The following is a 21861-nucleotide window of genomic DNA, read 5'->3' as shown; positions in this document are numbered from 1 at the left end:
GCCCTGAGGCTGGATCAGACCAAGGGTCCATCTAGTCCAGCACTCTGTTTGCCCAGTGCCCAAGCAGCCATCAGCCAGGGACCAACCAACAAGGCAGGGCATGGTGCCTCCCACCCATGTTCCCCAGCAGCTAGTCCGGCATTCTTTTTCCAACAGGGGAGCATAGGAAGCAGCTTTATACTGAGTTGGGTCACTGATCTACCTACTGCTCACACTGATTATCCAGAGTTTTAGACAGGGCCTTTTTCCAGCCATATCTAGTGATACTGGGCCTCGAAACTGGGACCTTTTGCATGCAAACCACATACTTTGCCACTGAACTACAGCTCTTTCCAGTGGCCTGCCAAATGCTTTCTGGAAGGCTTGAAGGCAATAGCTTCTGTTTGACCCTCAGCAACTCTTATCCAGCAACCTACCACCCCTAAACCCAGGGGTTCCATTAATCCATCATGGTGAAAAAGCAGGGAATGGCTGTAACACCCCTGGGATTTGACAAGGGTTCTAATCCTTGAAGCTTAATGAAACATATGTGGAAGAGGAAAGCAGAGAAAACAGCCCTTCTCTACAGAAGTCTGGTACTACTAAATTTGAGAAATAATTCAGCCAGAGCGGGAGTGGTTCTGTGAAATTATGGGGCCCCTCAAAACTCCCTGATACCCTTCCTCCACAAGGCCAGCGGAGTTTCTCTGCAGCCATATTACAAACAGCGCTGTTTCACCACAGTAACTCAAGATAAAACTGTGGGGGGAAGGGAGAAGGAATGCGAGGGGAGCCATGAGCCATGTCACTCAGCACAACGTAAAGTTGCTTCAAGGCAGGGATAACTGGCAGGAAATTGTGGGAGACAGGAAATAAGCAGACAGGGGCAGTAATTGATTCCATATGCTCTAACAAAGGAATGTGTTTGGTAGCAAAGAGGAGATTGTGCCTGTATGTAAGCAGGTCTCATAAAATGGGATAGCTCAGAAGACTCAGCTTTCCAGAAGGGCCCTGAGAGCACAAGCACCTCAGGAATCTCCACTAATATCTGAAGCTGCAGCTCATCATTAGAAATGCAAACTGGCCTATGCAATGATGGGCTATGGACCTACAGACAGCATAGCCTTCATTAACACCTTCAGGCACCCAGGGAGAAATAAGGGAATACTTGACACAATTTGAATTCAAGACCTAAAAAGAAATCTGAATTAATCTAATCTTTAGACACCTCAAAGCCCCACTGGAAAGGAACTCACTAAGAGGCAAATTAGCACAAGACAGCTAAGGAGTTGCTGCTTATTTCCAGAATAACAGAATCAGAAGACATTTTACAAATATCAGAAATGGCATTTCCTTCTTAACTATGGAGGTCCAGCAAAACTGAATCCGTCTTTAGCAGGAGTGCAAAATCCACAGCCTACAGGCCTAATCTTGCCTGCTGGGCCTCCTCTAGGGGGGAGGATTTGGCCTCCAAGCTCTACCCCCTAGAGGAATCTAGGGATGTCAGAGTAATCCCTCTGGGGGGATGGAGCTCGGTGGGTTTTTGCCAACTCGCCACCTTCCCCCCAGACTCCATTCCGTCTTCCGCCAGCTGACCCAACTTGGTGCACAACAAGTCAGGCCAACTGGTAGATTTCTTTTAAAAAAATCTATAAATTATGCCCCCTCCCGCAAAAAGATCCCAGATTTTGGGAAGTAATCCATGGCTTGATTTGCAAATGTGAGCCGAGTCAAGGGCATCACTTGGGCACAAAAAGGCCCATGACAGACATCCCTAGCCTTCCCCCAGTGGGTGTTCACCACGGTCTTCTCAGATCAGAGACAACAGCATGGATTCCCTTGTGTGCCGCTCGTGCTCCCATGATGAAGGGAACCCTGATCTACATTCTCAGGAACCATTGCAATGATCTAAACTTCAACAGGGCTAGTTTGGTTCATCCGTTGTAACAAGTACAACGAAGAGCCTTGTGGGACCTTAAAAACGAACAACTTTAATAGCATAAGCTTATATTGACAAGAGTCCACTTTATCGGATGCCTGAGGTTTTATCCTCAGTTGACACGTATAGACATATACACAGCCATGGAGGGAAAATGATTGCAAGAAGTGGGGACGAATGGCAATGAATGTTAAAAAGTACAGTCTGTGTAACATTCCATGAATCTGATAAAATGGATTCTACACCATGAAACTATGCCATTAAGAAATTTGTTAGCTTTTAAGGTTTTACAAGATTCCTTGCTAGTTTGATGATTTACAGCAGTTTTCCCCCACCCTGGCTCCTTCCAGATGGATAATATATAAACCAAGCCCCCACCCCACCCCGTTTGCGCCCGGAACCCCTTCCGTATTCCCAAGCTATTCTACAGTACCTGCGTTCATATCAATCAGTTGCTCTCTCTTCTCCAGCTTCTCTTTCCGTTCCTTCTCTGCCTTTTCTTTGGCTAGTTTAGCTCTGCGCATTTTCTCCTCTGTCTCACGCCGCTTCTGGTTCTCCTTTACAGCTTGCTGAAAACAAGACACAGGTAGTTGGTAAGATGGACAATGGGAGATTTAGAGCAAAGGGACCCACATGATGCTTTCTTCTCAATAGTGTAAAACAAAAAGTGGTGCTGGCCTCTACATCAGAGTAAACAATTAGACCGCTTTATAATGGCCAGCTGTTGGCCATGGGGGTTAGGTGGAGCTTTTAGGTTCAGAGGCAATGTACACCTTTGAACACCAGACGCTGGAGGACTTACAAAGCATATTCCCTAACATTTCACAGATGAAAATAGGGACACCCCTCACACACCAAGTATCACTGCCTGAAAGCCACCTCATCCCACCACCCATCCGCTACATTTTTCTTCTAGTGTATTCTGTGCTAGTGAGCTTTTTTTTAAAAAAAAAACACTTTGGAATGTTTAATCTCACAATGGAACTGGGTGTCATTATTACAGAATAGTTGTAACACAAACACATACAGCAACATTCCTTATCTTAAAAAAAACATTTACCCTCTTGGTCTTGTAGCCTTCCCAAACCTGGTGCCCTCCAGATATGTTGGATCACAATTCCCATTAGCCTTGTGTTCATTGGCCATGCTGGCTAGGGATGATGGGAGTTTTAGTTAACACATCTGCACCAGGTTGGGGAAGGACTAAGTCGAAGGTCTGGAACCTCACGCAACACTAGCGCACGTATACATAGACTGTATTTAACATGTAAAAAGGCATCCAGCAGTATCTCTGCAAAAGGCACAGCGTGGGCAACCTGTGCAGCGTTACTGCAGCAGGAGGTGGCCGTCTCCCATGAAGCATCTGAGAGAATCTGGCCGTTCGTTGCTGTCTGCTGCTGGATGCAGAGTACTGGACTGGATGGACTTTCGGTCCGAGACACGCAAAAGAGAGGATCACATAGCGCAGCTTAAAGAGATAGATGGGATGCTCACCACAAACATGCTTCTGAAGTTGCTCAGGTTAGTGAAGAACTCCTCAATGGACATTTTATTGGGGTCAAACAGGAAGTATTGTCCTAATTCCTTGTAGAGGTTTTCCATGTTTGAGTGCATCATCCGCAGCTTCTCATATTGCTCTTGGGCTTCCTTAACAAAGCTGTAAGACTTGAGTCAAAGACCACAAATGGTTGCGGAGTGGAAGAATGATCTAAGCTTAACTGGTTTATTTTAATGCTGCTGCTATCAGTTTGGTATTTGGTATGTTTGTTGCTTATTTATTTTCTATCCCACCTTTCCATCCAAGGCAGCTTACACAAAATAACAACATATAATTACATGAGGGTTGCTTCTACCTCCTCTGATAAACAGCAAGGCCCTGGGGTGGTAGCCTCTCCTCTTGCCACAAAAGCGATTCTGATTAGGTCATTGTCACTGTTGCCACCACCTTTCATACCTCTGGCAAGTGGGGGGTCCACTGTTTGCCTGTGCCCAATTTACCCCCCTCCTTCCCCTTTATAATTCTGGAGCAGATTATAAAGAAGTCAATCTGTAAACACCTTGAAATCAATGCGGTGACCACTAGAAGCCAACATGGATTTGTCAAGAACAAGTCCTATCAGACAAATTTGATCTCATTTTTTGATAAGGTAACCTTCCTTGTGGACCGTGGGAACGCTGTGGACATCATATATCTTGACTTCAGCAAAGCTTTTGACAAAGTACCACATGACATTCTGATTAACAAACTAGCTAAAAGTGGGCTAGATGGAACAACTATTAGGTGGATTCACAGTTGGCTACAGAATCGGACTCAAAGAGTACTTATCAATGGAACCTTCTCAAACTGGGGAGAGGCAACGAGTGGGGTGCAGCAGGGCTCAGTCCTGGGCCCAGTGCTCTTCAACATTTTTATTAATGATTTGGACGAGGAGGTGCAGGGAACGCTGATCAAATTTGCAGGTGACACCAAATTGGGTGGGATAGCTAATACCCTGGAAGACAGAAACAAACTTCAAAGTGATCTTGATAGGCTGGAGTGCTGGGCTGAAAACAACAGAATTAAATTTAATAGGGATAAATGCCAAGTTCTACATTTAGGAATTAGAAACCAAAGGAACAGTTACAAGATGGGGGATACTTGGCTCAGCAATACTACAAATGAGAAGGATCTTGGAATTGTTGTAGATCGCAAGCTGAATATGAGCCAACAGTGCGATATGGCTGCAAGAAAGGCAAATGCTATTTTGGGCTGCATTAATAGAAGTATAGCTTCCAAATCATGTGAGGTACTGGTTCCTCTCTATTCGGCCCTGGTTAGGCCTCATCTAGAGTATTGCGTCCAGTTCTGGGCTCCACAATTCAAGAAGGACGCAGATAAGCTGGAGCGTGTTCAGAGGAGGGCAACCAGGATGATCAGGGGTCTGGAAACAAAGCCCTATGAAGAGAGACTGAAAGAACTGGGCATGTTTAGCCTGGAGAAGAGAGGATCGAGGGGAGACATGATAGCAGTCTTCAAATACTTCAAAGGTTGTCACAAAGAGGAGGGCCAGGATCTCTTCTCGATCCTCCCAGAGTGCAGGACACGGAATAACGGGCTCAAGTTAAAGGAAGCCAGATTCCAGCTGGACATCAGGAAAAACTTCCTGACTGTTAGAGCAGTGCGACGGTGGAATCAGTTACCTAGGGAGGTTGTGGGCTCTCCCACACTAGAGGCCTTCAAGAGGCAGCTGGACAACCATCTGTCAGGGATGCTTTAGGGTGGATTCCTGCATTGAGCAGGGGGTTGGACTCGATGGCCTTGTAGGCCCCTTCCAACTCTGCTATTCTATGATTCTATGATTCTAGGACTGCAGGTCTTTGCACAATCTAAAGGCAGCGAGGAAGGACCCAAACACAGCGGTGAGGCCTCAGGAGAGCTGCTGAGCAGCGCTAGTTGGATGTTTGAAGTGGTGATTTCATTAGTCTTGATGTTTTGTGTTTTCTTAATTTGTTTTAAATAGGTCATCCATTGCCTTGAATATGTCTTTTATAGATAATAAGGTGAAAATTGATTAAATAAACTAAATAAATAAATAAATAAATAGGCAGAATGCTGGTGCACAAGGGCCACCCTGGACGCTCTCTCTCTCTCTCCAGCTTATTGGATTCACTCTGAACAGCAAAATGGCCTCATCTCTAGCTGCCGTGCCTCCCGCCCCCACTCCATACCCAGCCAATCATACTCCCTGATCCATTCCCACCCCACACCAGCCTTTGCTCAAGATTACAACAAGGGACACTGACATTCCTTGTTAAAGGGACTTCAAGCTTTCGTCCATGAAAGTAATTGAGCTTTTCACATAGCTTCCCTCAGCAGCCACATATTAGGGTCTTGAAAAATGTGGAAAGGAAGCAAGAGGGCTTGTCCCTCAGTACCACACATAGAATTCCTTCTTCCACATACTGTTCTCAGGTTCCCAGTTCCCAGTATTTTGAAGGATATGTTCATTTTCTCTACAAATTTATCCTTCTCTTCTGTAGTGCTGGGGAAATTGTCAATATCACGCTTCACATCTGAAATCTGTTTCTTCATTAGGTCCAGACTTTTCCGTAAATTCTCAGCAGAAACTTGGGGGAGAAAAAAGAGACAGCATAGCAGTAAAGGAATACAAAAGAAAGAGGATTTTTATTTACTTTCATGCCGGTTAGGGTATCCCTCCCAATTGCCCCAGGAAGCAAGGCCAGCTGTGATGGACTTCTCCATTGGAGAGGATCCCCCATGTCTCCAGTTTGGACTGGAAAAAACAGGAACTCTAAACATCCCCACCCCACCACACACAGATACACACACACACACACACACACACACACACACACACACTCACCAATGAACCAAATAACATTTTGGGATAGACATAAAGATGGACTGTAAGTCCTTACTGGGGAAGAGTCCTCTGCAGAACTCTCCAAACAAAAGTGGCATTTGCTGCTGCAAATTAGTCCACTTAATGAACCTATTTTATGTACTGCTCCTTGCCTCCTACAACATCCATGCCTTGAGTGTGTACACCTAAGAAGGGGAAGCCTATGCATGCAGACTTCCACAGCCATCTGTATCTACTGGATGTCAGCATAAGACCTTGGCCAGACAGTCCTGTAAGAATTCTAACACAGTTGGTGCATTGTCCCCTTTGGACACACCAAATCAAGAATGCCCTCCATGTGGACCTGTAGATCCTGTAGGTAGTCCCCAAAAGACAGGAATGCAGACAAAACCTTCAATAAGTGACAAAACTGACTCAGCCACACCCCATTCGATGTCCATGCTATCACGCCTGGGGTTTGGGAATCGGGGGCACTGTGCTTCAGTGGTTCAGTGGTTCCGGTCCTACCTCTTGGGTAGGCTCCAGGTGGTGGAGCTTGGGGATAGCTGCTCCTCAAAGAACAAGCTGTTGTATGGCGTACCACAAGGTGCCATCCTATCCCCAATGCTGTTCAACAGCTACATGAAACTGCTGGGAGAGATCATCCGGAGGCATGGGGCAGGGTGTGTAAGATTATTTCATTTGAAATTTTACTAATTATGTGTAAGATTGGGATTATAAAAGTTTTTGGAGGCATAGAATGGGTTTAAATGGGTGTACAAGTGATAGGGTAAGCTTTAATATTAAAGGGACAAGTAGACAGGAGTTCAAATGATTTAGTTTGGATAAGGCCTGATGAGAGAATGATTTGGAAATATGATTTGATATTGCTCAAAGCTGTTATTCATGAGAACTTGCAATTTGGTATTGCTCAAAAGACACAAGTCATAAGAACTTGTGACATGTACTAACTGTAACTAGGGGAAGGGTCCAGGGCTAAGGACAGTTGAGGTTATGGTTGGAAAAATCCACATGTACCTAAGAACAGTGAAGTAACCCAGACAGGTTAACCACAAGAACAAGGAACTTGACCTCGTTGTCATAAACAAATACGTCAGAAAGGGGAGAAGGTTTTCAGGAGAGGATGGTCTAAATTGGTCCAATGGGTTTAGGAGTTTAGAAGACATCAACAGGAGGAACTGATGATGTCAAATTGGGCATTTAAAGCTGAGCACTGAGGGATAAGAGGTCTTCCCTTTCCCTCAGGCATAGTTTGGTCTTGCCTGGGAGAGATGGGAGTCCCTCTGTGGAGAAGAGCTCCTTCACAGAGTCTGCGTTTGTCTGTCTTTGTCTATGTTTGTCTTGTTCTCCAAATCTGCCAAACTTGTATGTTCTTTTAATTTGCTTTGCTGAATGGAGGTTTGTGTGTCTGTTTGACTTTAACTTTCTTAAATTGTTTTAATAAATGTTTTAAAGTTATAAGTTTTATCGTGCTTGGGGGCGGAGCTGGACGCCATGAAAGGGTAAGACTTCTTCTTGGGAGCTCCTGGACGGGACATCCGAGAATCCAATTATCTCATTTAAAAAGGCATGGGTTTCTAATGAAAATTAATGGACATGCTTATGACTTCTAACTGAGGGTGAAGATATTTTTGAAAGCATAATCAGTATAAGGAGTGAGGAAATTAGCCCGGTGTTCGGGCTTGTAAATCAGACTGGCGGAGTGGAGAGTGGAGTGACTGAAAATAGAAAGTGAAGATTTGTTATTGTTGGAGCTCTTCCATCGCCTATTCTGTTAAACTACTGTGAAATATCACTCCTTATCTGGGAAGAACGAGTAACTGGCAATAAATTCACCCATCAGAATGCATTGAAAGAGGAAAGTGGTTTATATGCATGGAAAGAGGGACGGTGTTGATTGTTATTCGGGACATTAAGCAATAGATATAATAAGATCTATGCCGAACATTAGAAAATAAGAAAAAACCCTGAAAAAGTTATCTGGCAGCGAAAACGCCCCTCTAATCATAATCTTGCCCATCTTGAAAAGGTGCCCACAGAAGAAGTTATACAAAGCAGTGGGAGTGAGAGTGAAAACGGGACTGACAAGATGGCGGAGAAAGCTGGCATGACGCCAACTTCCATGGAGGAACTTAAGAGCTTGATATTGGATAGCAACGCAACCCTGATTAAAAAGATGGATGAACATTCGAAGAAGGCAGATAAGAGGATGGGGGTGTTAGCTGACAAGATTGCCCAGAATGACAGAGCTATAAAGATGTTAGAAGTTGGAGTAAAATCACTGGAGAAAAGGCAGGATGTCTTTGAAAAAAGCTGCGATGTAAAGTTCCAGGATCAAGAATTAAAGCTGATCAAGATCAAGATCGAAGATCTAATCTACGAATTAAAAACTTTATTGAAGAACCAGGAGAGGATTTGAGAAAAATAATTTTGAAGTGGTTTAAAGACATGAAACCTGATCTGGAATTAAAAGACTGTGAGCTGGATAGGATTCATAGACTGGGAGGAGCAAACTACAGAGGAGCAATTAAAGACATCCTAGTGAAATTTGGCAGTTACTACAAAAAAGAGCAAGTTATGAAGAAATTGAGATCTATGGCTCTGATAAAATACAAAGGCAGAGCAGTGCAAATTTATAACAATCTCTGTCAGCAAACACTCCAATGGAGATGCAGCGTTAAGCAAATAACTGAAACATTAACAAAGAATACAATATAGTATGCCTGGGGTTACCCTGTTTTCTTAAGATTTTCACATGGTGGGAGGCAGCACAGAGTAACCTCTTTGGATCAGGGCAAGGAGCTACTGAAGAGTTTGGGTTTGTTTGTTTAATGATGCAAGTTTGGAAACTGCAGTTGGGAACGGAGGTGAAGCTGGGGCGTCTGAGACGCAATAAATTTGATAAATGGTTTATGAGATAATAATACATAAAAGTTGTTAAAATATAGAGGTCTTGCCGGTCGGGCGGAGCACCGCCTCCCTCCCTCCCTTAAAGGTAGATAACGGCTGGAGTGGTAGACTTACGGGGATCTGGGGGGGGAAAGAGGTGGGGGTGGGGGGTTTAATAGGGCGGGAGGGATTTGAAGGGGGTTTAGGGTTTTTGTGTTTTGATGTATGTGATTATGAGTTGCAGAGCACACGGGATCGGAAGGAGTATCAAAAGGTTAAATATGGATAAGAAAATTAAAGTATCAACGCTCAATGTCAAAGGTCTGGGGGCAGTCGTGAAAAGGAGGAGAATTGAACAAATGTTAAATAGAGAAAGATCTGATATTATTATGCTGCAAGAAACACACCAAGAGTTCGATGGAGTAAACGAAACACGCACAAAACGGTCAGTTTATTATGAAAAGTCACTGGGGACAACAACAAAAAATGGAGTGGCTATTTTGATTTTTAAAAAAGTGGATTTATATTAGGAACTATAAAAAAGGATAATAATGGTAGATACCTTATGATAAAGGGACAAATTGAAGGTAAAGCATATACATTAGTTAATGTTTATGCCCCCAATGAGAGAGTTTTATATGGAATTATTTAAAGAAATAGAGGAGTTTAGGGAGGGGCATCTTATTTTAGCTGGGGACTTTAATATGGCAATGGATAATAGATTGGACAGGTCAAACCCCACTAATGCGGAAAAGAGAAATAACATTACTATATTGAATAAATTAGTAAAATAAAAAGATTATGTGGATTGTTGGCGTTTACTTAGTGGGGCGAATCCTGGCTTTTCTTACTACTCTCCAGTTCATCATACATACTCTAGGATAGATTATATATTCGTTTCAAAAGAGTTTGTAACTAAGGTATGTAAAATGGAAACGGAGGTAATAAAGGTAACAGATCATGCATTGCTAAGTTTAGAGTTTACAGTTAGAAAGAATTATAAAGAAGCGTATAGGTGGAAAATGAATACAAAAATATTGAAGTATAATAAAGTGGTAGAAAAAATGCAGAGGGAACTGTCAGAGACGGGAAATTAATGAGAAGGGAGGAACGACAAGGGCAGTTGTTTGGGATACTATGAAGGCGGTAGCAAAAGGGATTTGTATTAGGGAAACATGTAATTTAAGGAGGCAACAGCTTGTAGAGCAGGAAAAGTTGGAGGTAGAGATTAAGAAATTGGAGAAAGATTATTGGCAATTTAAAAATAAACATAAATTAATAGAAATACAAGCGAAGAAAAAACAATTAGAAAATTTAAATTTAGAGGAAGTTCAGAAAAAAATAATTTATATGAAAAGGGAGTATTTTGAAAATAGCAATAAAAATTCTAGATTGCTGGCCAGACTCACACAAAAGGAAAAAGCTAGGAATGGGATAGGAGTATTGAAAGATAAACAAGGGAATTATTGTCATATAATGAAGGGTAAAATAAAAAAAAATAAGAATTTTATCAAGAATTATATAAGGGAAAGGATATTCAAAAAAAGAAGTTGGAAGCTTATATAGAAAAGTATATAAAGAAGGGAATAAAAATAGAACATAAAGAGTTAATGGAGAAGGTAATAACTCAAAGAGAAATAGAAGAAGTAATTGAGAATTTGAAAGTAGGTAAATCACCTGCGGTAGATGGTTTAGGATCGGAATATTATAAGGTTTTTAAAACCTTCTTAGTACCGAAATTATTGAAGCTGTACAACTCCATATTGGAAGGAGAAAGGACACCAGAATCATGGGAACATTCATTAATAATTTTAATACCAAAACCAGATAAAGATTTGACTGTCCCTGATTCATACAGACCTATTTCATTAATAAATCAAGATGCTAAAAAATTTTCAACTATTTTAGCAAGGCGGTTGAATAAATTTATAGCTGAATATATAGGGGAAGATCAATGTGGATTTGTAGCAGGTAGACAAATGCATAACTTGGTGGGAAGAGTTTTAAATGCAATACAGGTGATAAAAAAGTCTAAGATTAAAGCGGGAATTTTGGCATTGGATATTTTCAAGGCTTTCGATTGTGTGAGCTGGCAAGCTTTAAAGATGGTTTTAAATAAAATGGGATTTGGAAATAAATTTAAAGCTATAATAGAACAGTTGTACTCTCAAAATACAGCCGTAGTGGTAGTGAATGACGGAGTTACGGATAAGATACGACTAGCCAGAGGGACAAGACAAGGATGTCCACTCTCGCCGGTCCTGTTTGTAATGGTAATGGAATTATTGGCGAATGCAATAAGAGATGATGGGGAGATAGAAGGAATAGGTGGTATGAAAAAAATAAAACTGAATATGTTTGCAGATGATACTTTGCTAACTATTAAAAATCCAATAAGAAAGATGGGAAGAATTAAATAGCAACTGAGAGAATTTGAGGAAATTACTGGGTTAAGAATAAACTGGTCCAAATCAGAGATGATGTTATTTAATTATACTAAAAAGGAAGAGAAGGACTGGGAAGAAAAGGGAAGAGAAATGAGAGTTAAGGAACAGATTAGATATTTGGGAATTAAAATTACACAAAATTTAGAGAGTTTAGAGAAAGAGAATTTAAATAGTTTAAAAAAAGAGATTTTAGTAAAATTGGAAAAATATAAAAGATTAAATCTATCCTGGTTTGGAAGAATAGCATTAATAAAAATGAAGATCTTAGCAAAGATTAATTTTGTGTTTAGGATGTTACCAATAAAAATTTCAGAATCAGAGATAAAAAGTTGGCAAAATATCATAAACAATTATTGTAATGGAGGTAAGAAAGTGAGGGTAAATAAGAATAAATGGTATTTAAGTCAAAAAAAGGGAGGATTGGGTCTCCCAAATATTAAACTATATTACGTAGCTAAGACATATTGTGGAGGCAATTATAGGAATAGGAGAATTAGATTGGATGGATGATAAAATTACAAGTAATATAGAGATTAATTTGGAAAATGTATTTTTTAGGGAAGGAAAAAAAAATGGGTGGAAAGTATAGGTAACCCGCTCTTGAGGTTTCACTGGGAAATTTGGAGTAAATATAAAGGGGAGCTGCTCCCGAGCAACTCACCTCTATCACCGGTAATAATGCTAAAGAATTTCCCGGAGGAATTAAAGAGTAGATTAAGTAAAGTTTTAACAGAAAAAAATGAAATGAAATTAAGGGAATGGTTAAGAGAAATGAATACAAGAAAGGATTTGGAAGAGGTTTTAAAAGATAAAAAATTAACTTGGTTAAATTATTGGCAATTAGAACAGTGGACTAAAAAGTGGGTAAGAGAAAATGGAGATTGTAGAGAATTGATGAAGTTTGAGGAATTAATAGTTAAGAAAGAAAATGACAAGGGAAAAAGAACAGCGTCAAAAGGGTTAATGAGTGAAATATATAGAATATTGGTGGAGAAAGGGTTGATGGATAGTCCAGGTAAAATGGTCTGGGAGACAGACTTGAATGTACAAATAGGACAACAGAGCGGGGAGGGACTATGGAAACAAAGAGCGTTGAGAAATATGTCAGTAAGAATAAAAGAGAATTACTTTAAAATTATATGGAGGTGGTACCTAACCCCAATTAGATTAAAAAAGATAAATAATCAGCACTCAGCAAATTGTTGGAGAGGATGTGGGGGAAAAGGAACGTATTTACATATGTGGTGGGAATGCAAATACGTACAAAAATTGTGGAAGATGGTGTTTTTGGAGATTGAAGAAATTGTGGGAATGAAGATAGAACGAACACCAAAAGTTGCATTACTGTCACTATTTGAAGATTTAAAATTTAAAAAAGAAATTAAGGAATTGATAACGAATTTGCTGACTGCAGCAAGATTGATTGTAGCTAGGAACTGGAAGATTCAAGGGGAATATTGTATTGAAGAATGGTACAAAGAAGTATGGGATATAGCTATTAATGATAAATTGACTTGTAATATTAAATGGAGAAGAGGTATAGCTAAAACAAATGATTTTGAAGGAATTTGGAAACAGTTCCTAATATTTGTGTTTTCTAAGGGAAGTGGGAAACCACCAGTAGAAGAAAGTATGAGATTTTGGAATCAGGAAAGAGATCCCGAGGTGGGGGGTGCACATATATGTTAAGTTGATTATGTTATATAGAGATGATACTGATGTTATTCAACATTTATGTAGTATGTTGTTTTTGCTTTAATTGTATTGGTGTATGTTTAAGTATTGTAGAAAATTTAAAGGGAAAAAAAAAGTTTTATCGTGCTTGTGAGTCTGAGTGAAGTTAATAATTCTGGATGTCTATCTCCGGACCATTACACCTGCTATAGTGGGGAATTTAAGGAGTACTGTTACAAGGTATTGCAGGAACCTACAGCTATGTTCACTACTTCTTAAAAAAGACCACCAGAAATTTCCTCCTACAGGTGCTATCAGTATGCTGATGACACTCAAATATATTTCTCTATGCCTTTGACAACAGCGTCAGCTAAGGATAGTGTGTCTCCGCTGAATGAATGCTTGGAGGCGGTAATAGGCTGGATGAGGAAAAACAAACTGAAGCTGAATCCAGACAAGACGGAGGTGCTTACTGTCAAAGGCCCCAACCTGGGTTTGGAGGTGTGTCAACCAGTTTCGGATGGAGGTACTTACTTCCCCCTGAAAAACTGCATTCGCAGCTTGGAGGTGCTCCTGGATCCATCACTCCAAATGACAGCCCAGAGCGATGCGACGGCCAGGAGTGCCTACTATCAGCTTTAGCTGATACACCAGCTGCGCCTCTTCCTAGAGTCGGAAGACCTAAAGACGGCTGTGCACGTGCTTCGAGGCTCAACTTCTGCAATGTGCTATACATAGGGCTACCATTGTACCTAGTTCAGAAACTTCAACTAGTTCAAAATATGGCAGCCAGGTTGGTCACCAGTACATCTAGGGGTGAGCATATTACCCCAACATTAAAATCACTCCACTGGCTGCCAATTAGTTTCCGGCAAAGAACAAAGTGTTGGTCATTACCTTTAAAGCCCTAAATGGTTTGGGTTCAGGTTACCTGCGTGAATGCCTTCTCCCATACGGTCTGCCTCGCACACTCAGGTCCTCTGGGAAGAATTTACTTCCGTCAGCCAAAACTACGCTGACAACCGTTACCCAGAGGACCTTCTCTTCTGCTGCTCCCAGACTGTGGAATGGCCTGCCGGGAGAGATTCAGCAACTTAACAGTCTTTCTGAATTAAAAAAAAAAGCTATAAAGACTGATCTCTTCCAGCAGGCCTACGCAGTCAAATTTTAAGAAGTTTTGCTGTTATGTTAATAATGTATTCATTTTATATGTTTTTAATCAGTTTTATGTATTTTTGTATTCAATGTTGTTCTCCGCCTCGATCCAGAGGGAGAGGTGGGTAATAAATAAATAAAATTATTATTATTATTATTATTATTATTATTATTATTATTATTAAATATAGTTCCAAAAATCCATTCAATATATAGTCCTCAAATAGAGGACATATCAGATATTAAAGTGATAAGAACAGATACTACACATGCATATTGCATGGCATGTGGAAGTGAAATCTTCTGTCCAAAGATAGGTGGCCTGACTGAAGGTTAACTTGGTGATTGATGCCCATCAAGAATGCTATTGAGGCCTCTAAGGTTATTCTTAGGTCTGGATCAACGCATATATTGCACAGATCCTTGGGTCCACCTTCATCTCTGGATGGAATGACCTTCATTGAGGATAGGGGTGAGACTAGGACATCTACTGTAGGGATCCCAAGGCACATCATGACTGTCTCTGGTAGAGAATATAGCTGGTTGCCTAGGCAACACGTTGTTTTGCTTCATGCTGGTCTGTTCAGTTCTGCTGTTAGTATTATGTTGGGCAACTCCTGAAATGGCACTTCTGGGGCTTAGATGGTGCCTGGAGGAACATCACCAATACCCCTGCTTTTGAATTCCTGCCATCGGTAAGATGGAAATTCTTGACTGTCTTCAAGAAGTATTTGGGAAACAAATCCATAGGGAATATGCTGAAACCTGGTTCCACGCTTTCTTCTGATAATTCTCACTCCCCACCTCTGGAAAATTCTGACCCAGCAGGTGAGAACAGGAGTGCAATATTATCCAGGTTGATCCCCAAAGTCTGCCAATGTCAGCCTCCCTTGATTTGTTCAATGAATTTGTGTGCCAGCCCCCTTCAATAAGGATTTCCAGATTGGTCCAGAAACTTCAGAAGTGTGTGGCAACTGCTTAAGTACTGGCAGCTGTTTGGGGTTTCGCTTAGGAAGCTTTTAATTGCAGCTGGAGGTGCATAAACGCCTAGTAGATAACTTGGATGAGGGCTATACTTTTAGAATGCTCAAAGCACTTCACAAAACATTATGTTGTTGTAATCCTAACCACCCTGTATGACCCATCAAGAATATTACAGATATGGAGCTGAAAGGGGGGCAGGGGAAAAGAGAGCCTTGTCTTAGGCCACTTATTAAATTCAGTCTCAAAATTCCACACAGAAGATTGGACATTCATTAGCCTATTCACTGGGGTGACCATTAGAACTTCAGTCACTAGGTGATCAGAGGAAAGCCCGAGAACTGATGAAGAGACTAATTACAGGAGGAATGGATGCTTATGATTAGGAAATGGGCCAAGAAAACAGCTCTCTACTGGAAGTTCCAATTCCCTACTAGTGAGCAACACAAACACCTGAGGCCAGGTTTCCGTGCTTTCTTCTCCTTCCTTTCTTGATTCCTGACTCAATACACACAGCCAACCCTCCATACACGAAAGGAAACAGGGATGGAGACAGGAAGGAAGGAAGACAGAGCAGAATGAAAATTCTCCTGCCATTCTACTCTCCATCATCCCAAGCTAACCACATAAAGAAAGTAACCAGCCAGGTTATCTATTTTCACATCCAGTTCTGACCTGGACTAATTTAAACAGAAAATAACCCTCCTCCAACACATAGAGACACCCGCACTTCCCAATTCACCCATTCTAATACTACCATTTGCCCACAAAAAGGAATACACTGAAACCAAGTGAAAAAATGCAACTTTGAAGACTTCTCTGCAGAGTATGAGATGGATCCCCACAGGGCCTTTGGTCATTGGGGTGGGGGGATGAATAAGGATGAAGTGTTTGCGTATCTTATCAAGGCATTATCACAAAGGGCTGGAGGCACGGGCAAGGAAGTGCCTACATTGTCTGAGTAGGGGGGAGCAGGTGCTCAGGCAGCAGCTGCCAAGGCAGCAGCTGCCAAAGCAACCCCACTCCATTCCCTACCCAACACAGGTTCAAGCTTGGCCCTGCCCATCCACCCCACCCCACTATCCCAGTGAGGCTAGAAGCTTCAATCACTTGCATGACGTGATCACAGTGCCTGGTGTGACTGGTTATTTGGCACTGTGATGTCATCACGCTCACAATGTGAACTCTGGGTGGGATTGTGAAGAAAAAGAAAGTGTCTCCTGAAACAGCTGCTGAGAGGAACAGTGAAAAGTGACCTTATATGCATGAAAATAAAAGTTTTCAGGGGTGCTTCATGGAATGCTTGGGACACCCCCCACCCACCTCCTGGTAAAAACAAAACAAAACACTCTTTTTGCACTAAAAGTATTTGTCTGATAACATTAGTTGCAGCATTAGAACACACATGTGCACACCATCTCCAAAATACCTTGACAAGCCTTCTCCACATGGATAAGTTCATCAGGAAACTTCAGCACTTCAGGGTGCTGCAGCTCACACGTACCAGCCAAGAAGTGCAGCAACGTCAACTTCTGATCAGCTGACTTTGTATCTCGGAGCTAGCAATGAAGAAAGTGGGCTACTGTGAGCACTGCTAAGTATGATAAATGCTATTTTCTGTTCCTCCCCATCCCCTTCCATGCATGCCTCCAGCTGGTATAGTTAAAAAGACTCAGCTCTGCCTGAACAGACTCACCTTGCAGAGGAAACTGATGTTGAAACCAAAGGCGCCAGCATTCATGGAGCCAGCATTCATGTAATTGCCCACCAATAGGATGATTGCAAGCAGGTTGGAGAAGTTCTCGCTCTTGCGGACTTCCTCGCAGGCCGCTGTCACAGAAACTATCTCTGGCTTAATGTTTTCCACCTGCTCATTAAACTGTAGCTTGAAGAGGATGGCACTGAGGCGGGACATCAGACGGGAAACTGAACTAATCTGAGAAGGGAACATAATAACACTGTCACACACAGAGGGAGGAGGAGCAGATGACAACAAGGAGGAACCAAGGTGGTCTGAAGAAGAGGGAGAAGAAGAGAAAGGCCATTTACCAGGGATTGTGGTTTCTTAGGATCCACGTTGTGGAACTTGTGCAGTGCTGTACACATTGAGAGCAGCATAACCCTGAAAAACTATTCAAGCACTACCTAAAGAGTGATTCCCAACAACTATTAGATGACTTTAAAGGAAGTTGGAAACTCATATTCCTAAACATTCTGCTTTGCCCTGCCATAACTATAAAAAATGGAGAAAGGAAAGAGACAAGTAGATGTTACTTTGTGGAAAGAGTTGATGCAGAAATATCTGCCTCTTCCCTTTCCAAGTCCATAGCATCTTACTTTGAGTATCTAACTTTGGAAACTTTGCAGCACGTACTCAACAAGTTTGAAATAGATGGACCTACAAGAATTACTCTGAATAAATGAGTATCAATTAGTGGAAGGATGACTGGGAGATGCTTAGTTTGACTTTGCAGGGATGGTAGTGTTGGCCTCTCCAGTTGAACATCCGGTCTGGCTCTAGTCTAAAACTATTGTTTCTCTTATCTATTACCTTTGTGGTACTTCGCACTAGAGACTGAAATGTCAAAGGCAATGCTTTATCAGAGGATGTTCCTGTACTATCTGGGCCTTAAGCTGATCCGTGCTTATGTCTCCCTCAGAACACACTAGCACTGGACAGAAATTGTTTGCTTGTTGCTAGGACTCTGGTTTTCACTCCTGCATAGCAATGACGCACCTAACCGTCAAATTTTCTTTCAAAGCCAAGAATTCCACCACTGTTTTACTCAGCCTGGTGCCTTATCTGGTTGTGGTGATTTTTTATCATGGCTCCTGTATTTTCCACAGAACTTTCAGCAGGCCGAGAAAAGTGATGCTTCCTGGCAAATGTCTCTGCCTGACTGCCAGGATCTTCCTCCCCTCCCAGTCCAAGGCTTCAGTGGCCTGGAGAGTAGGAATCAAAAACAGTTCTGATTACTAGGCAGCAAACTCAGTTTGGAGGACGGGGGTCGGCAGGGTGGAAACCAGTATTAGAATTTTAGACACCCGGTCTGAAATATGGGACACACAGATGATAATCAGACTTATGGATTTGTTAAGGGTCTTGTGTTCAGGACTCAGAGCTTGAGAACCAATTAATTTTTATTGATTTCACATCTTAAAATACAACAACATAATACTAAATTAAAACACATAAATCATTACATAAATTGCTTACATTTTAACATTTGTAATTTATCATTTTAACATGATCACATAATATAAGTGCTCCCCTCCACCCTTCGGGATCTATTCCTGCTTCCAGAATCTCATTGTTTCTTCTGGTGGTGGTTTTCCACTCCCCTTAGAGAATATATATTCTAGGAACTGTTTCCAAATTCCCTCAAATTCATTTACATTTGTTATACTTTTTCTTACTTTTATATTACATATCAATTTATCATTAATAGCTATATCCCAAATTTCTTTATACCATTCTTCAATATGATAATCTCCTTGAACCTTCCAGTTCCTAGATATAATTAACCTCGCTGCTGTCAGCAAATCTGTTATCAATTCTTTAGTCTCTTTATTACACTTTAAATCTCCATATAATGATAGTAATGCCACTATAGGTGTCTCTTCAATCTCCATTCCAACCATTTTTTTTATCTCAATAAACATCATTTTCCACAATTTTTGTACAAATTCGCATTCCCACCACATACGTAAATATGTTCCTTTTTTTCCACATCCTCTCCAAGAATTTGCTGAATTCAGCTTATTTATTCTATTTAATCTCACGGGGGTTAGATACCACCTCCATACAATTTTATAATAATTTTATTTTATTCTCACTGACATATTTCTCAACACTCTTTGTCTCCATATTCCCTCCCAACTCTGCTGCCCTATCTGAACCCTCAAATCGGTTTCCCAAACCATCTTTGCCGGATTTTCTGTCACCCTCTTCTCAACCAATATTCTATATATTTCGCTCGTTAAACCTTTTATCCTTTTATTTTCTCCTTTCTCAATTTCTTTCTTTACAATCAACTCTTCAAATTTCGTCATTTCTCTACACTCTCCATTATCTCTTAACCATTTCTTCGTCCATTGTTCCAATTGCCAATAATTTAACCAAGTTAAATTCTTCCCCTTAACACCTCTTCTAATTTTCCACGAGTGTTCATCTCTCTCAACCAATTTTTTAACCTCATTTTTTTCTCTATTAAAATTTTACTCAATCTCTCTTTTAAATTCCCTGGGAAATTCCTTAACATTATCACTGGTGTTAATGGAGATATACTCAAGAGTAACTCCTTTTTATATAATCGCCAAATTTCCCAATGGTTTTTTAAAGAGGGTTTCCTATTTCTTCCCCCCACTTTTTATTGCATTCTCTAAAAAATATATTTTCCAAACTCCAATCTTTATCCATTCTTGTTCTGTCCTCCAACCAACCTAATTCTCCTACTCCTATTATACCTTCTACTATATGTCTTAACCTATTGGCTACATAATATAACTTTATATTTGGGAGTCCCAATCCTCCTTTTTTTTGTGCTAAGTACCACCTATTTTTATTTATTCTCACTTTCCTATCCCAGTTACAATAATTATTTATAATATTCTGCCAACTTTTTATCTCTTTTTCTGATATTCTTATTGGTAACATTCTAAATATAAAGTTAAGCTTTGATAATATTTTCATTTTTACTAATGCTATTCTCCCAAACCATGATAGATTTAACCTTTTATATTTTTCTACTTTATCTATAACTTCTTTTTTCAACTTATTTAAATTCTCCTTTTCTAAATTCTCTAAACTTTTTGTAATTTTAATTCCCAAATATTTAATCTGTTCTTTAACTCTCATTTTCTTTTCCTTTCCTTCCCAATCTTTCACTTCCTTTTTAGTATAATTAAATATCATCATCTCTGATTTTAACCAATTTATTCTTAATCCCGTGTCTTCTTCAAACTCTTTCAAATGTTGTTTAATTCTTTCCATTATCTCAAGTGGATCCTTAACAGTTAACAATGTATCATCTGCAAACATGTTCAATTTTACTTCCTTCTTTACACCTACTCCTTCTATGATCCCATCATCTCTTATCGCATTTGCCAACAATTCCATAACCAATACAAATAGGACCGGCGAGAGTGGGCATCCTTGCCTAGTTCCTCTGACCAGTTGTATCTTATCTGTTAGCCCATCGTTTATTACAACTGAAGCTGTGTTTTGAGAGTATAATTGTTCTATTATACCTTTAAATCTGTCTCCAAATCCCAGTCTTATTATTATCATCTTTAGTGCTTGCCAGCTCACATGTAATGGTGCTAGTTTTCAGAGAGAGACGAGTTTCCTCCTCTCCCTTCTAACCGCAAAGGGCAGGTTACTTACCACAACTCCAAATTGCTCAGGCTCTGCTAGTTCACCATATTCTTCTTTCAGTTCTGCTATCATCTTCAATTTGTCTGGTTCTGGCATTAACTTAATCAGGTTCTGAGAAAGAAGTAAAAGTAAAAGAAACTTGAACTAGGAGGCTAACCAAGAATATCAGGCTTGGAAGATAACCTAAGTAATTGTTTTTATCAGTTGTAAAATGAAGGTAAAATCCCTTCAGGATTTCCTCCAAGAAAGGAGGAAAATCATGGAGAATATTTACATAGAATCATAGAATAGAGGGTTTTTTATTTTTTAATAACCTAAAAGTGATCAGTCCCCTAACAATTGATGTCTAAATAGCTGTTATATAAGAATAAGAAAATTGATTAATACAATTTGGGGGGTGTAATAATACAAGGAGGAGAAGAAAAAAGAAGGGGAAAAAGGGAGAAAGGAAAGAGGAAGAAGAAAAATATATAAAAATAGCTAAATAAACAAATATACTAATTAATAACTGTGCTGTATGATCTTCATTTGCTGTTACAATGTCCAAATGCTCAAAGCTGAAGTGGGCATATATTGTTCTAAGTCCAGTTGTGACGAATCTTGAATAAATCTCCACCATATATCATGAAAAGATTGCTGTTCTGTTTTCCCTTGGATTAGAAGCAAATCGTGAGTTATTTTTTCTGATATTGCCAATGACCATATATTTCGGTACCATGCAATAAGTTCAAATTGTCCATTTTTCCCCACTGCTATGTGATTGTCTGGCGAAGGGCAGTTAGTAAGAATAATAATAAATCTTTTATTGATAATAAAAATAATCCTGGATCATATACAATCGTTTCTCTAGTAATAACCATTAATTCTCTATGTACTAACTTCCAGAATCCCTGTATTTGTCCACCATAAATGAAAATATGTGCCTTTTACCCTGCAGCCTCTCCAACAAAGGGAGCTGCATGTTGAAGTAATATGTGCTAGCTGTATTGGTGAACGATACCATCTGTGCAGTATTTTCAAAGAAGTTTCTCGACTAGAAGCTATTGATCTAAATGG

General features: G+C 40.3%; 1 protein-coding gene and 1 pseudogene across 1 annotated transcript in view; both read right to left on the bottom strand.

The window, feature by feature from the left end:
- Positions 1–21861, bottom strand: part of DIAPH1 (diaphanous related formin 1) — a 182443-nt gene that overhangs the window by 38819 nt on the left and 121763 nt on the right. The window contains exons 20-25 of the mRNA XM_063130058.1: positions 20815–20916; positions 17125–17364; positions 16858–16987; positions 5903–6025; positions 3413–3579; positions 2352–2487 (exon numbers count right to left, since the gene is read on the bottom strand). Of these exons, the coding sequence (XP_062986128.1) occupies positions 2352–2487; positions 3413–3579; positions 5903–6025; positions 16858–16987; positions 17125–17364; positions 20815–20916 (898 nt within the window). The remainder of the gene's footprint in view (positions 1–2351; positions 2488–3412; positions 3580–5902; positions 6026–16857; positions 16988–17124; positions 17365–20814; positions 20917–21861) is intronic.
- LOC134402037 (U2 spliceosomal RNA) lies at positions 14628–14745 on the bottom strand (annotated as a pseudogene).

This window comes from Elgaria multicarinata, chromosome 7, assembly GCF_023053635.1.
Source record: "Elgaria multicarinata webbii isolate HBS135686 ecotype San Diego chromosome 7, rElgMul1.1.pri, whole genome shotgun sequence".
Taxonomy (NCBI): domain Eukaryota; kingdom Metazoa; phylum Chordata; class Lepidosauria; order Squamata; family Anguidae; genus Elgaria; species Elgaria multicarinata.
The sequence above is the reverse complement of the archived record's forward strand: the minus strand, read 5'-3'. Positions and strand labels throughout refer to the sequence as shown.